Genomic DNA, 12,177 nt, shown 5'->3' on the forward strand with positions numbered 1-12,177 from the left:
ATAATGTTTCAGATTTCAGACAAGCAGTGGCTGAAATCTGAGAAATTATCTTTTGGCAACATGCAACTTTTAGTTGAAAGCTTTTTTAATGAGATGATAATGTTTGTGGAAAATATTCGGACACAGGTAATTTGGGGGTATCTGATTTGAAAGCTGTACATCAGAGATATTGATTGTGCAGATGGAGAAATGAGTTGATTCCATACATCTCTCTAAACTTCAAGTCTGTATTTGTTTATAGTAGCAAAAGCCTGACATGGAGAAATGACAAATTGGTTTTTCTTAGGAGAACTGGGACAGATTGGCAAATAGATTTATTACTCTTAATTGTAAACCATTTATATCTGCACTTTGTTGGGAAGATAGATCGGTTGTGAAGATTGAATATATTATATTTAACCAGATAACAATTGATAAGAAATGGATATTTGATCCAGAATAGATTACTCTTAATTTTTTGGAAAGGTAAGATGTCATAGTAAATTTTCTACAAGTTGATTACAATAACAGTTTGTTAACAGAGGTTTTGAATTCTAATCTTACTCTTTTTCTTATTATTGTTCTTCCTGTTAACTATTTTGTCATTAATATATTGTATAGAGCACAGGTCAATAGTTTGCAAATACTGCGTTTTCCCAAAAATAAGACCCTGTCTTATATTATTTGTCACCGAAAAAGGCACCAGGTCTTATTTTCAAGGGATGTCCACTGACTAACCTCAGATGCGCACGTTGCCTCCATCCTCCTTTTCACTGTCAGAGGCTTCAGGAACGTCTTCTGCGGCTGGCAAGGCTTTCCTGGAAGCCTCTGCAGCAGATAACAGGTTTTTGATAAGGTAAAATTGAATTGGCTTTTGAACTTGGCTTTAATTCATCTTGATTGAAGTGATGAATGAATGAATGAATGAATGAATGAATGAATGAATGAATGAATGAAGTCAAGAGCTGGCAAGGAAAGAAACAACGTTTGAAACCAGAATTTCTAGATTAATAATTCACATGTGTCAGTCACTTTTTCTTCTGAGTAACAAACAGCTCTCAATCCTTAAGAGAAAAAGAAAAGGGCAATAAACTTTAATATGAAGACAGCTATTGATGGGGCCTGAATCCAGAGGATGGTCTATCCTACTTCTGCAGTTGTACAATGCATAAACAAAGAGAGTTTCAAGATCATGTGAAGTGCTAGTACAGTTTTATACTGCACCAGTAAGACTACACCTGGAATATCGTGTCCAGTTATGATCACCACAACCAAATCTTGTTTTGTGTGAGTCATCCCATTCCGCTTGGTGCTGCCTTTTTTTGCTGGATCTTTCATTGGTAGGTGACAGATATTAGCCACTCTTCAATTTAACCTCTTTGCAGTATGTTGTTAAACTGCATGGCAACAAGTGGGAGTAAACCAGTGATGGCTAACCGAGTGCCCAAAGCACGTGTGTGTGCATCATCCCCAAACTGTAATGCGTGTGCATCCCCACGTATGTGTGTGCATCCCCCGTGCATGTGTACCACCATCCCATGCATGTGTGGCAGAGACCCAAAGACCAGTTGGCTGGTGTGAGGCGCGCATGCATGGGTGGCGAAGCTGAGCTGGGGTGACAGCTCACGTGCCCACAGACAGGGTTCTGCGTACCACCTCTGGCACAGGTGCCATAGATTCGCCATCATGGGTATAGACTAATCCAAGGTCCCCTCCCTTTTCACAGCCACCTTTTAAATGGGTGTTGCAATTAGGAAGGTTCGGAGTCTGTTGGAATCTGACTGTAGGCACGCCAACCTGTCTCCCCATTGAAGCATTATCTGCTTATTTACTTGCATAAAACATGCTTTCAAATAGTGGGCAGAAGCTGAGGTGAGTGATGGGAGCTCATCACGCCATGCAATTCTAGGACACAAACTACTAGAACAAAAACCATCTCCACCATCATTAAGCCACTTACCCACCAAGCCCGTTATGTTAGAGAAAGTTATGGAAAAAAAACAAATAACGGGAAACAAAACCACACTCATTTTTAGGGTATCAAGTTAGGCAATGTTAACCTTCTAAAATTAATATTTCAATACAGGTAGACATATGCTATAGCATATGTCTACCTGTATTGAAATATTCATCAATACCTGTACTGAAATATTCATAGTTCAAATCCCTAGCACCGCATAACGAAGTGAGCTCCATTACTTGTCCCAGCTTCTGCCAATCTAGCAGTTCAACAGCATGTAAAAAATGCAAGACGAAACTGGTGGGAAGGTAACCATGTTCCGTGTGCCTTCAGTGTTTAGTCATGCTGACCACATGACCACAGAGACTTTTCGGACAACGCCAGCTCTTCAGCTTTGTAATGGAGATGAGCACCGGCTCCTAGAGTCAGAAATGACTAGCACGTATGTGCAAGGGAAACTTTTACCTCAGACATAGCAAGTTATAAAATAAATTAATCTGATGAACAGCTTTTGCTTCAGATGTGTTAGGATCACATTAAGGTCACATTAGCAAGCACTTTTTATGAAGATACACAGATCAAATCATAATAAACAAATCATGTAGAATCTGCCTTTTTAGTACACATGATTGATACAAAGAGAATCAAGCTGCTGACAATCAGCAGAATTAGCCTGAAATTACTGCATTCTAAACATTGTGCCACCACAATGCAGTTTAACTATCAATTAATTCAGCAGCAGTTAAGATAGGAAGACAGAGCCTCACTAAGCTGGCAGCTAAAATGTTACGCTAGAATTTAGAATGTATAGCATTTCCCATAATCACAATTCATTCTATTCCTTCCGCTGAACTTAAAATATAGGGATATAACAGACAACAATGCAGCAAATTGGATGAGGATATTATGGAAAGTGCATAATTAAAGTTAATAAAGAACTTCAGGTCATGATGTTTAAAAATAATGAATCATTTCCATTTAAATTGGGGAAAAAATGCATCCAAGGTATTAATGACAAGTAATATTTCCATTGGTACTATTTCTAGATACAGTACTTTCCATGTACAGAATTTTTCCATCAATGTTTTTCCAAGCTACACAATTAAATCCCAGAAGAATAAATTAAAACAGACTTTTTTAAACCTCTAACTTGACCTGTTTTTCTACAATACCTTAGGGTGCAATCTTCCTTCTATTACTAACATGGGTAGATTCAGGGCCTTGGATTACTATAATTCAATCAAAATAAGGATTTTCTTGGAAGTTTTTGGGGGTTTAATAAAGGAAAAAGTTTGGGAAGCACCGATTTAAAGAATTTGTTTTTATTTCTGTGAATATATATGTATACACAGACACAGCGGCACTCACCACACACCACAGTACTAACAATGAGATCGCAGATTGGATATGTTCCAAATAGCATTAAAACACAATATAAGGATATGACTTTAACTCTTCCGGCCACTGATTTTCTTCCATTGCTAAATATTTTGAAGCAATATATTTTCTATAAAACTTTAAAATGTCAACTAGTCTGAAGAATTAAGGGTTTTTAAAAACAATATTTGTTAAAATATTGGAGCAGTTTAGAGTACTGATTAAGCAATCACAGGAGGCCTAAGGGCCAAGCAACATGGGCCTTGTTATTGTTGTCCAGCAACATGTGCTTTATTTTTTATTTTATTTTACTTTTTGCATTTGATCATAACCTTGTAAGAATGGAATGAAGAAGTTTCCTGCTTTAGCAACCAACTCACTGTAATTTTCTGACAGCAAGATGAGAACTTTCTCAAGCTAAATAACAGAGGGTTTTCTTTTTCAACTTTGCAGGTTACAAAGTTTCAACTTAGCTAAAATTGTATCTTTTCACGATGAACGCTATAAAAAGAGATTCATGATCTTTTTTCCCATGCTAATGGTTTATTTTTTCCCCTAATTTCAATACAATGCTCTTTTCAATGATTATGCTTAAATATTATTGAGTGCCTGATTTTCTCCAATCAGTTTTTTCTCTGAACTTTTCTTTGTTGTGCTAAGTATAAAACAAAAAGCAAGGCTTTGTTCCAGGCTCTCTCTACTTTCATAGCACTCATTATCAAAGCACTCTAAATAAATTGCCCTTAAATCATCTTCTGACTTGGTTGCTTATTGGAGAGAACATGCAGAGGTAGAATCTTAAGGCCAGATTTGGCTATTGGGTTCCACAAACACCACAAACAAAGGGAAAATAATATGAGGTTGCCATGAAGCCAGCAGCATCGGTAAGAAAGCTGAGCCTCACATTGCTTCACATTGGCTGGACTCCTCTGCAAAAACAAAAAGGCATGTATTGTTGCTGGATCCTGGAATTGGCCAAGGAGCAAGTTGAGTCCTGCAAATCCCTTGTAGCCCTGAAACTGCCCTTGTGTCCTGGTTGCTTCTACTGACCAATTTTAGGCTTCTTTGCATGGCTAAGTAGCTTCAGAGCAGGCTGGGACCTGTGAGCAACCTGGAGTGGCTGATGGGAAGTAGCCTTGTAAGTAGACTTGTATCTGCACTCTGTGTACCAGTCACTTCTGCTGACCGGCTTCAGGCTCCCTTGTGTGGCTGAGTGGCCAGCTTGGGAGTAGGCTGAGGTCTGTGTGGAACCAGAAGGATGGGTGGGAGAGACAGGGAGGGAGGGACCTGCAGCAGCCATAACTTTGAAATTGGATCTTTAAGAATCTTTTGGGGGGAGTGTCTGTTGTAACTTTGAATAGTAACCAGCTGTAAGCCAAGGATGCCTTTTGCACTTCTATATTCTTTCTTTCTAGATTATTATTTTTCATTCCCTGCTTATCTTTTTGATTTTCCATTTTTGAAAATGAATAAAGATACTTGAAAAATAGACAAATTTCTAGTGGAAGGATATTCCAGAGGGCTAGCCCCATCACCAAAAAACAACACAGCAATTAATGAATTAATTGAACAAATGAAGTGATTCACTTAACAACTGTGGCAAGAAAAATTGTAAAATGGGCAAACCTTACTTAACAAATATCTCACTTCGCAAGATAAACTTTGGGCTTAGTTATGATTGTTAAGTCGAGGACTACCTGTACAGAATAGTGAATATAGAACAGGCATAGGCAGCAATAGGAATGGGGAATAGAGTGGAGTGGAGTAAAATAGAATCAGAAAGCTGGAAGGGATCTTAGAGGTCTTCTAGCCCACCCCCTGCTGAAGACAGGACACACTATACCATCTCAGACAAATCATTGCCAGTCATTTCTTAAAAACCTCCAGTGATGGAGCACTCATAACTTCAAGAGGAAAACTATTCATAAATTAACTGTTCCCACTATCAAGAAATTTTTCCTTATTTCTAAGTTGGCTTTCTCTTTAACGAGCTTCCATCCTTGCTGCTGCTTCTTATCCAGATGTTTTGATGAATAAGTTGATCCTCTCTTCTCTGTGACAGCCCTTCAAACACCAGAATAAAGCAATCATGTCACCCCTAATTTTTCTCTTCTTTAGGCTAAACGTAATTTCCTTAGGCTGTCCTTGTACAATTTGACTCTAGGCTCCTTATCATATTTGTTGGTTTTCTCTGCATTTTTTCTAGAGCAGGGATGTCAAACTCACATCACGGTGGTGTCACATAATGTATAGAGACTTATTTTACCTTCACTAAACCGGGCGTGGGACATGGCCAGCGCATGACTTATCCGACCCATGGACCAGAAGTTTGACAGCCTTGTTCTAGAGTCTCAACATCTGTATGTATTATGGTGACCAGAATTGGATGCAGTATTCAAAGTGTAGCCTCACTGGTTCAATATAAAGTGAAACAATCATTTCTCATTATCTTGAGGCTATCTTTCTGTTGCTGAACTATATCTTGTTGGAGAGGGTCCAATATTCAAGTCTGTCAAGATCCTTCTGAATTTTGAGTCTATCTTTGAAAGTGTTGGTGATGTCTGCACATTTGATGAACTGTACCTCTATTCCCTCATCTAGATCTTTTATAAAGATGTTGAAGAGCACTGGTCGCAATATAGACTCTTGAAGTATCCCACTGTGTGTTTCCTTCCATGTAGATTACACACTCAGTGTGGTTGGTCAGCCAATTATGCATCCATTTGGTGATAGAACTGTCTATCAAACATTCTTGTATCTTACCAAGAAGGTTGTGTCCTACTCTGTCAAAAGCTGTACTGAAATCCAAGTATACTATATACAGTACACAGCATTTCTCTGATCTCCTAATTAAGCCACTTTATCAAAGAAGGCAGTAAGGCAATAATTCAGACATTTTTTAGGAGGTGGTATACTCTGTTTCACTGGAAGTGTATAAAAAGAGGTTGGATGGTCATCTATCAGGAATGCTGGCTTGATGAGCTTTAAGGTCACTTTCACTCTGATTCTATAAAAATCTGCATCATCTTGCAAATAAAAGTAGAGCTCTACTCTACTTGATTTTAGCCACGGCAAGTCAACATGCCTGAATATTTTTAATTTCTATTTTAAAAATACAATTTATATCAATAATTACTAATACTTCCCTAAATTAGTTACAGTTGCTTGCTGTTCAAAATCGAATTGCAAGTTATACTAATTTAAGTGGTTTGCTATGGGAAACAAGCGTAAAATACATTTTTTCTCTTCATTAAACAACCACAATGTGATGACCTGCTCTGTGAAAAATTAGAGGTCAATCATATAATGAGATTTTCTCCATGCCACATGCACTGACTTGAATCATAAAATTTGTCCAGCTTCCTGTTCTAAATACACTGTCAACAAGATGATGGATTGAACACATCACTATCATTTAACAGTTTTAGCCAAAAAAAAGACTGTAATTGCTGCCATATGTTCATGAGGATTAGCAAGAATTTCAACACCATTTATTAAAAAAAGGTTTTAAAAATCTAACCTAGTAAAGGTTAGAGCTTATATTTTATATCCTCTTCATCACATGTAAAATGTTATAAAGCAATTTCTGTTTTGCATTACCGCTAACATTGATGTATTACTAATATAAACTTTCAATTATTATTGTGTTATGTTTTCAGACTGAATCTGTTGATAAGATTTGACTGGAGCTTTCACTAGCCTTGTAAATCAACTACAATCTATTGTAAGATCATAAATCAATATCAATCAATCAATCTATTGTATGTAAACCAATCTCAGACTATTCCCCACAATCAACACTAAAGGATGAATTTTAATGAATACCTTGCTTGCTATTAAAACTTATGCATACCAGTCTAAGAGGCAATTCATATGATATTAGTATCCAGTAGTATCATAATTTAGAAGAAATTTAAGCAATTCAGAAAGCATGAACCTGCAATCATCTAATCTATAATTGATCAGGTATTGCCATTAATAATGCTTGATTATTTTTGAGGCACATCTTAGCAATCTTATTGGCTTATACTTTGCCATTCTTCCTGGCAACATGCCTTATTCATTAACTATGATTATTTCAAATCTGGCTAGGAATACCTTAATACACATTAAGTTAGCCATAAGGAGAAACAAATTTTAATGCAAGCCAGGAAGAAAATGGCATAATATAATATTTTACTGTTTATACAACAAAATCAAAGAATATGATGCAAAATGTTAAACATACTTCTATTAAAAAGCATTGCTGTATAAACTACTACTGGTGGGACTCATCTCCAAGGGGGAGGAGTCTGCCTACCAAGATTAGGTGGACCAGTTGCTTTCGTGGTGTGGAGACAATAATTTGGTTCTCAACACCAATAAGACCAAGGCGCTTATAGTGGAGTACAGAAGGAACAGATCAGACATCCAGCCTTTGCTTATCAATGGAGACTGAGTGGAGCAAGTGGCCAGTTTTAAGTTTCTGGGTGTTACCATAAAAGAGGACCTGACCTGGGGTGCTCACATTGCAGGACTGGTCAAAAGGGCCCAGCAGAGATTATACTACCTGAAACTTCTCAGAAAATAGCAACTGAATGAAAAATTGTTGTGATCTTCTACCAGGGATGGGATTCAATTTTTTTAACAACCAGTTCTGTGGGCATGGCTTAGTTGGTAGGTGTGGCTTGGTGGTCATGTGACCAGCTGGATGTGGCTTGGTGGTCATGTTATTGGCTGGGCATGGCTAACTCAATATCACTCACATTAAGGCACGCATCTCCTCGCCTGGCCTCTCATGACTGTGGGGATGCTGCAGCAGTCATAAGTGTGAAAAATGGTCATAAGTCACTTTTTTCAGTGCCATTGTAACTTTGAATGGTCACTCCACACAAGCAAAGTACTAGCAAAGGAGGGGAAAAAAACTCCAGAGAAGTTTCTGAGACAGGAAGTCTAGTCCTGCCAATAATGTAATAAGGGTTAATGGAGAGGCAGTTTCCATAAGCAACACCAGAATGTTTCTTTCTGCCTTCCTTACAGGAATAGGCCAGTAATTTCTTCTAACAACCAGTTCTCCGAACTGCTTAGATTGTTAACAACCGGTTCTAGCGAATAGGTGCGAACTGGTAGAATCCCACCCCTGCCTTCTACCACTGCACAATAGAGAATATTTTAACTTACTGCACCTCTGTATGGTTTGCCAATTGCACAGTGGCAGATAGGAAAGCACTCCAGAGGGTTAACATCATTGCCTAGAAGATCATTAGTTGTCTCTCCCATCTTTGGGAGAACTTTATAGTTCCCGCTGCCTTAAGAATGTTCAAAACATTCTCAAAGACCCATCTCATCCTAGGAACCCTTTTTTTGAACTATTACCATCTGGCAGACAGTACAGAATAATAAAAACAAGGACAAATAGGTTGAAAAACAGCTTCTATCTCAGGGCAGTAGCTCTTTTGAATTCTGCTGTATAGTGCAGTGTTGGTGCGGTTTTGGGGGTTTTTTGGTTCAATGTGTGGAGGGTGAAGAATGTGTGTTTGTGTTTATTTTCATGGTCATGATGTGCACTGAAGATGGTGTTTGATTTCATTGTACAAGGTGCAAGGACAATAAAGTAAAGTAAACTAAAGTAAACTGTTTTGTTTTTTAAATATCCAAAAGGGTTGTCATCTACTTTTTTTAAGCAATTGCAAACCATAATTCTTCACATATCCAAAAGAATGCATCTTTATGTAAAATGTTGTTTTTAACTGCCATTGCAAAAGCTCTCTGCTCTCTGGGGATATAATATTAATAGAGCAACAAAGAAAAGTAGACTTATAGTATTATTATTGAACCATATTAAATTCTGTTATTTTGGACAACTGTTCAAAGAAAATTGTAAAAACTATTCATACAAAATGTAGCATAATAAAAATATTTTTGAAATTATATTGTCTTTGGATTAGATATCCGCAAGAACACAGATACCTTACTGACATTTTGGTGTTGTTTATACTCTACATGAAACAAATAGCCTTGAGTTTCTTCTCAATTAATAGAATTTCTCTGCAAATACTTACATAGTCTTTACATAGAAAACCCACAGTTAATGAAGTTAGAGATCACTTTGCTGATAGTAGAAAACATTAATTTACAGAAATCTGAAACCATGTGTCCATACATTTGTATTTTTATATCATAATGCAATAAATGTCTTTAAATTTGCATTGATGTCTACATCCATCAATTAAGACAGGAAGATTTTTTATAATTTTATAATTTATGAATTATAAAACAATTTAGGCCAGTTTTGTAGATATATGTACATTGGCTACCTCATGGGTGTCAAACTCAGGACAACATGTCGTCACGTGATGTATCACAATTTTTCTTCTTCACTAAACTAGGAGTGGGTGTGGCCAGTGTATGACGCATCTGGTCTAAATCATTACTTTTGTATTATGGTGTCTGAATTTTTAAAATGCCTCCAGTCAAAAATAGGGAATGATGGAAGTTCTTTTTGGATTTAGGACAATATTGGCCACTATAAATCCTTTATAGCCATATAAGAAAGGGAGTAAAACTGAGCAAAAAAAAGAAAGGGAGAAAGCACAATTCCGCCTCATTCATTCAAATCAATCACTCATTATTTCACAAATTTTTATTCCTTCTCACAGATACACATTAATTCAGAAGGGATATGACAAGTTTTAATCTAGAATATTACATTGGTCCATCCTTCCCATATGCAGTTTAATGAGCTAAGTTGCAGAGAACAGCTTTATAAACTGTATAAGCATGGCTGAGTGAGAAGTACCCCAGCTGCTAGAAGTAGCAATTAATGCTTTATCTATGGTACTGTGAGAACACATATTTATGTGAGAAACTGCCATAAAGGCTGCCATCCTTTATTATAGGATGTTCTCATTCTGTATGTATGTTTGTGTGTACACACACACACACATTAATATTTATCTTCCAAACAGATCAATAAAACCATTTCTGGCATAAAATCCTTACCCTGGCAGGTGCTGTTCTTCTCTTCATATCCTGCCTTACATATGCATTTTCCAATAGGCACCAGCCATTCCCCTTCAGCACTGCAATGCATTCTTGGGGGTTCATCAGTCATTGAATTGTTCACGCATGATCCTAAGACTTCTAGTAGCTGTGAAGAATCAGCTCCAGTGATGGTGTCAGGAAAGATGGCAAGGTTTCGTATCACCAGCGGACACTTTTTATAATAGACCCGGACAGATACCAGTGCAATGCAGGCACCCACATCTTGGAAAGCAAGGTAAAATCCCTTTTTGGTTAGAGGTCCAACGTCTCTCACCTCCGTATTTAGCTTCATGACTCTATCTCCAAGATCTAATTCTGTAAAACTCTCATCTGCTGCAATGGTATCAATCTTGATGTATTGGTTTTCTTTCACATTCCTCCCATCTTCATAATCAGATTCAAAGTAATACATATTAAAAGTCTCTTTGCAAGTTCCAAGACCTCCTGGAAGGCTGTTACAGTCTCTAAGGGTAAATTTTAGTTCAATGAAGATCCGAGAGGCTCCTTTGTTAGAGATCCAGCTTGTCAAAAGCCAATTATTCTGACTCTGTTCCATCACTCTACACACTTGATATGTGTGGATTGGTGCATAATTTTCATCCACCTCACCAATTTCTTCCCACTAGACAAAGAGGGGGAAGGGAGAAAGAAACAGAAAACAGAAAGCAATTTTAAAAATCAGACTGCAAACGCCCACAATTCTACATTTGATCGTATTTGTATAATGAAAAAATTAAAAGTATCAAACCTTATCTATACCTTTAAATACTGAAGTAATATTTTTCTCCATAAGTTGTCCATAGCAGCTAAAAAAATCAGATTTTGCACTGTTCTCCCTAAGCTTTGTTTTCTAATTATTGATATGTTAGTTTTTTGTGACAAGTAACAAGATTGTAAAATAGGGCAAAACTCACTTAACAACTATTTTGCTTAGCAACAGCAATGTTAGACTCAATTGTGTTGTAATTGTGAGAACTACAGTACTGTATATATAGACTCTTTTCAAAGCAGAACACCTAGAAACAATTTTGAAAACAGAAAATGTGTTTGCTTTGAAAATAAGGCACTCCTAAATGGAAAAAATTGCCACAGCTGAAGTACTTGGTTAGAAGACAAATATATAAACTGATCCTCATATTTTCCCATTTAATGGTAAGCATTTTAAATGAATTACTGTACTATATACACTTCAAAGAAAAAGGTAAAATATTTTTAAAATAAATCTTTTCCTAGGCCTGGTGGCTTAAAGATAAAGGTTCCTCTCGCACATACGTCCTAGTTGTTTCTAGCTCTAGGGGGCGGTACTCATCTCTGTTACAAAGCCGAAGAGTAAGCGCTGTCCAAAGACGTCTCTGTAGTCATGTGGCCGGCATGACTAAATGTTGAAGGCACACAGAACACGATTACCTTCCCACCAAAGTGATACCTATTTTTCTACTTGCATTTTTTCATGCTTTCGAACTGCTAGATTGGCAGAAGCTGTGACAAGTAATGTCACTTATGCAGCGCTAGGGATTCAAACCGCCGAACTACCGACCTTTCTGATCAACAAGCCATTGAGCCACCCCTGGCTAGTTCATTCAATTTATGATTGATTGGATAGTTTTGTCTTCTATCTACATTTTCAAATAATGACATCAACTCTTTTGTCCTGTTTTTAGTGCATTTGATGCAAGTCTGGATTTTCTTGAAGTGTGAATATTAAGACACCCACAAAACAAATATCCATTGTGAATATGAATTCATGTTATCACAGGACTAGAGGCCTAGTCAATTTTACATCAGTACATAGTTATGCTTTGGTCATAAATATGAAAAAGGCCCTATCCAATAAATTA

The 12,177-nt window shown here is 37.1% G+C and overlaps 1 protein-coding gene across 8 annotated transcripts in view; it reads right to left on the reverse strand.

The window, feature by feature from the left end:
- The window catches only part of EPHA5 (EPH receptor A5), a 168,951-nt gene that overhangs the window by 144,256 nt on the left and 12,518 nt on the right, over nt 1-12,177 (reverse strand). For all 8 annotated transcript variants that reach the window (XM_087916034.1, XM_087916040.1, XM_087916039.1 and 5 more), the window contains exon 2: nt 10,298-10,961. In XM_087916034.1, coding sequence (XP_087772160.1) covers nt 10,298-10,961 — 664 coding nt within the window. The remainder of the gene's footprint in view (nt 1-10,297; nt 10,962-12,177) is intronic.

This window comes from Pseudonaja textilis, chromosome Z (genome assembly GCF_049901715.1).
Source record: "Pseudonaja textilis isolate UNSWEBS1 chromosome Z, rPseTex1.2, whole genome shotgun sequence".
Classification (NCBI taxonomy): Eukaryota; Metazoa; Chordata; class Lepidosauria; order Squamata; family Elapidae; genus Pseudonaja; species Pseudonaja textilis.